This window comes from Chrysochloris asiatica, unplaced genomic scaffold (genome assembly GCF_000296735.1).
Source record: "Chrysochloris asiatica unplaced genomic scaffold, ChrAsi1.0 scaffold00635, whole genome shotgun sequence".
Lineage (NCBI taxonomy): Eukaryota > Metazoa > Chordata > Mammalia > Afrosoricida > Chrysochloridae > Chrysochloris > Chrysochloris asiatica.
Window position 1 is genome coordinate 83075 of NW_006409153.1, and position 5369 is coordinate 88443.

The 5369-nt window shown below is 44.0% G+C and overlaps 1 protein-coding gene across 1 annotated transcript in view; it reads right to left on the reverse strand.

Moving 5' to 3' along the window:
- Window positions 1-4298: 4298 nt before the first annotated feature.
- LOC102810728 (vitamin K-dependent protein C-like) overlaps window positions 4299-5369 on the reverse strand; it is a 60609-nt gene continuing 59538 nt past the window's right edge. Inside the window, exon 9 of the mRNA XM_006877845.1 lies at window positions 4299-4876. Within this exon, the coding sequence (XP_006877907.1) occupies window positions 4299-4876 (578 nt within the window). The remainder of the gene's footprint in view (window positions 4877-5369) is intronic.

Sequence of the window (5369 nt, forward strand, 5' to 3'; positions counted from 1 at the left end):
TTCTTTTCGTGTAACATAGGAAGAAACAGAGTCCTCCAAAAGCAAAAAGGAGGTTACATAACAGCCAAACAACACTAGTCGCATAAAAAACAAAAATAAAATAAAAAACAAGAACAATAGCAAAAATGAGAGAAAGAGGAAAAAGAAAAGAAAAGAAAAAAAAAACAGAAGAAAATAATGCAACACCAACAGAAACAAGACTGAATACAGCAGTCTCTAATCACAGAAAAGGGAGATGAGGCAGGGAAGAAAAAGAGGGGGCTGGAAATCTGTAGCTTAATATAAGTATGTGTTTAATGTCCTAAATTCCTGGATTCAAAGCTATCTGAGAGGTTTTGCCTTTAAACTCTCTTTGAGTCACTTCTGCCCTCCTCTCCTTGTTGTTGTTAAGTGCTGTCGAGTCAATTCCAACCCATAGTGACCCATATAGTGTTTCCAAGGAGCAGCTGGTGAGCTTGAACCACCGATCTTGCAGTTCAAAAGGCTTTGCTGACTGGTGCATTAAGCCACAGCGCCACACCAGGACTCCTCTCCTACCAGTGATAAAAAACAGACCAAAAGGGGGACAGATCAGTGCCTCAGCTTGGGCTGAGTGTCTGTGCGGATTCCTGGCAGAAGAAACCACCAGCAGTGAGGGTGAGGGGTGGCCACTTGTCTCAGGCTCTCCCTCTATTCACCAGAATGGAAGTGGGCAAACAGTGAGCACACCAATTACCTGATACCAAAGAAAAAAATAAAATCAGAACAACGCAAAACTGACAAAGTCTATTGTGCACCTTTTCCCCAAGTTCCTGCGGCGTTTTTCCATGGCATCTCTGCAGCCCCTTTTTCATCTTGCCACCTGGTCTCACCCAGGATGTGGGCTCAGGCCTCTGAGTCCTGCCCGGCAGATTCAAAAGTACGTGATTTTTTTACTTCAGCTCCAAACTCCACAAGCTATGAGCCTTCAAACCTTTAAAATATTCCTATCTCTGTGGGTCCGAGTTTTGGAGCTCTGTCCTGGTTCTTTTTTGACTGGTATTCTGTGCTATTGCTGACTGCGACCTTCACTACAAGGAGCTCTGGTAGCGTAGTGGTTATGAATCAGGCTGCGAACCTTAAGGGCAGCGGTTCGAAACTACCAGCTGCTCCGAAGGAGAAAGATGAGGCTTTCTACTCCCGTAAAGATTTATACCCTCGGAAACCCTGTACAGGGTTGCTATGGGTCAGAACCGACTCAACGGCACTTAACAACAACAACAACAATGGAATCTCTCATTTGATTTCTTGACTGCTCATTACATGAGTGCTGATGTGAATCCAAGCAAAATGAAGTTTTGACAACTTCCACCTTCTCTCCACTTATTATGATGCTATTATTTGCCCGGTGGTGAGCATTTTTGTTTTCTTTACACTGAGGTGCAACCCATACTGAAAGCTGTGGTCTTTGAGACACCGTTCCTCTTCAATTTGCCATTCCCACTGTAGCAAGCCATATGACTGCCAGATTCAAAATTACTAATACCAGTCCACTATTTCAGCTCACTAATGTCTAGGATGCTGATCTTTATGCATTCCATTTCATTTTGACAAGTGCCAAATTTCCTAGATTCATTCTTTGCACATTCTTCCATGCTTCAATTATTAATGGATGAATAGCTGTTTTAAGCTGTTTTTCCCCATTTTGAGTCGTGTCCCATCAGCAAATGAAGTCCCCAAAAGCTTTATTCCATTTGTGTCATCATAGCCAACTCCACTTTGAGGAGGTAACTCTTCCCCAGTCATATTTTGAGTGCCTTCCAACTTGAGGTACTCATCTTCGGACACTATTGTTGTTGTTGTTAAGTGCTCTCAGGTTGGTTTCAACTCATATTGACCCAATGTAGGGTTTCTGAGGCTTTTAAATCTTCATGGGAGCAGAAAGTCTTATCTTTCTCCCATGGAGTAGCTGGCCCGCTTGAATTGCAGACCTTGTGGTTGACAGTCCAGTGCTTATTGCATGGAGCTATTGTGCTCCCTATAGTATCAACCTAGCAATCCACAAAATCATGTGGAAATTTCCCAAAGAATACATATACCCATACATACAACTGAGATGCCTGGATAACAAATGTTAAATTTTTTTTAGTCCAAAAGTTCTCATTTAAGGTGTAAGTGGCATAGAAAATCAATTTTTAATCTAGTACATAATAAGTTCATTGTAAACAACTTAGTTCATCAAAATTATAAATTTAGATGTGAAATATAGGATGAAGGATATAAGGAAGAGTAGGTCCAACAAGTTACACGGCCCTGAGAGCATTTTGGGTAAATAGAAACTTTCATTTTAGGGCATCATGGCACCAATAGAAACTCATGTAGACAAGGAAAAATAGAGAGAATGACTCAGAATCACTTCTAGGAGCTAGTTTCCACAGCCTTATCAGTGTGTTAAGGTAATCACAGAGAGAGCGGTTATTCTCAGATATTTTGAAAAATAAAGGCAAGAAAGGAGAAATAAATCCAAACTGGCTTCTCCCTCAACTCAGGCAGGTCACTAAAGGCCACTTCTGTAGCTGATTTGAGGCTCAGCACTCACCACGACACAAAAATGGATAGTTTCTTGACTTTTGTTGGTAGATCCATCCTTCTGGCTGCCTTGCCACCCACTATACAACACTATATCTGACAATATTCTAGTGCAATTCATTATGTTTCAATATTAAATATTCTGGTGCTATATGACAGTGCTTCACTGCTATTCATAAGGTTTTCAGTGGCTAAACGTTCAGTAGTACTCCATCTCTCCTTCTTCCTAGTCTTAGTCTGGAAGGAAAACTGAAACCTGTCCACCAAAGATGACCCTGCTAGTATTTAAAATAACAGTGGCATAACTTCCAGTATCACAGCAACATGCAAGCCACCACAGTATGACAAACTGACAGACAAGTGGTAGGTGGCTGTTGGTACTGTTCCTAAAAGTTCCAGCTTCCTCTCACTTTTATATCTCTCCCCAGATGACTTTGAGGAGGGAACCAGCCATGCATGCTACTTAAACATCTAGATAGGAAGTCCACATAGGAGTTCTTTTGAGGGGTAAAGTCCTCTGGTTCTGTTACTCTCTCCATCCATCACACTGCAAGTGTGGTGGACACTGGTCTACTTACTATTGGCCTGGCTTCCTCCTACTTCCAATCAGTTCCCAATTACCCCTAAACCTTCCCTAGGTAAGGAGATAGCTCCTGCATGCCCAATCTCAGGAGAACCTCCTTTCTTGTGGCTGCACATAATTAGTTCAGTGGATCCTGGTTCCCACCCACTCCCCCAGTTAAATCAGAATCTTATGGTGGCACACAGTATTTTAAAATGTTCAGCCCAGGTTGAGAACCACTGCTTTCATCCAACCCATTCATTATATTGAAGCCCAAAGAGGAGAACTGACTTGCCTGGGGCAACAAAGTACTTTAGGCCTAATTTCTCCTATCTCACCCCAACCCATTTCTATCAGGTACTAATGATTTTAAATCAGGGATCCTAATTTATTACTCTGTCTTATCCAGCTGAGTCTCTTCTTTACTGCTAATCATGGTTATGTCATACTGTTCTTACATGGCATCTCAGAAAAATAGAGGCAAGAAAGGAAAAATGTAATCCAAGCTGGCTTCTCCCTCCACTCAGGCAGGCCATTAGTCCCAAGTGTATAGCCTCACTAAAGGCCACTTCTCTAGCTTATTTGAGGCTCAGCACTCACCGTGACACAAAAATGAATAGATACTGTGGGAATCTTCTGAACTGTGACCATTTCCCAAGGCCCACCAGTACCTTAAGCAGCTGCCACTCAAGACATGTGGGAAGCAGAGAGGAGCATGCAAGTTTTGCAATCAAATCTAGATTTGAATCCTGGCTCTACATTGTAAACCTTCCTGAACCTGCTTCCTCATCTGTAAGAAGGGATAAAGACGCCTACCTTCATAGTGGAGCTACTAATGCTTAAGCTTCAGGAACCTAACTTGCACAGACCCTTTCCAAGACCCTGGGAGGGGTTCTAACAATTTTGTATTCATAGTTTTTTGTTATTTGAATAATCAACTCAGACCCCACAAAATGTACACCTGCCTCTCTGCTCCTCACTTAGCTGCTGTGGTGGTTAAATGAGAATGTTCATAAAGCATGTGGCAGATAGCTAGTGTAGCATGAATGTAATTTCACTCCACAGCAGTTCAGAAGGACAGAAGGAAACAGTAGCAAGCTGTGTTCTTGTTGCATGTGCCTTTTAATGCCCCACTAAAGGTCATCCTCCAGTTCAGCTCCCATTCCAAGGGCAAGTAGAAGGCACAATGCTATGGATCCTGACTCTGAATGGAGGCTTCCTTGGCCCCAATGTGTCTGTGGATCCAGTCAAGATAGTGGCTGACTTTGGTATAAATGCCATAGTTATTCAGGCGCCCACAGCCCTCACCCCAGCTCACAAGGCCCACCAGGAACCAGGTGCCACGGAAGGAGGTGACCATAGGTCCACCACTGTCACCTTCACAGGCATCTCGTGGGTCCCCAAGAATACCGGCACACAGCATGTTCTCTGAGACCACATTGTCCATGACCTGGATGCATTCATTGCGAGGGGCCATGGGGATCTTGATGAAGTTAAGGACAAAGGTGCGGTTGCTCTTAGCCTCATTGTGATAGCCCCAACCAGTTACCACCATCTCTTGGCCAACCTGGGTGAGCTCACGCTCTGAGAGGCCACTATCTGGGAGGCAGATGGGCACAATAGTCTGTGAGAGTATGGCAGGTTTGGCTAGGTGCAACAAAGCGATGTCACTGTCACTAGTGCTCTTGCTGTAGTTGGGGTGGATGAGAATATTCTGTATGTCCAGGTCCACTTCCCAATTCTCCCAGCGCCGCAGGTCATATTCTCCTGTAGTGGTAGGAAAGGTGTGTCAGAATGGATGGTGAGAGCTTTCAGCAAAGCCTGCTGTGCTTCCTCTGACCCTGTGGTGGTGTGTTTTCTCCTGTGTGTCCCAGCATTGCCTGGGCCACAAATATCCACCTAAGATACCTAGTAAAGGTGAATGATTGCCTGTCAGGATAAACCCATTGGTGTCAATCCCAAAAAGGCAGAATGCTGCTCTGAATTAGGGGCTCACTTACAGACCCAGTTGTGTGAATACAAGTGGCCAGCATAGCCAGAGAAATAACTGGCCAGGGTTGATAGCAGGAAGTTCCCTGCTAACACAGACCAGGGTCAAAAAGGAAAAGTAGAGCAACTTTAGCTGGAAAGATGACTAGAGGTGGCCTAAGCACGAAGAAGGCACCCTCCAGGGGTGGGAGTAGATTGATGGAATACACTAAGGTAAGAAAGATAGATATGGTTCTCTCATATCTAATGGATCCACCAGTGAAATGGGGGG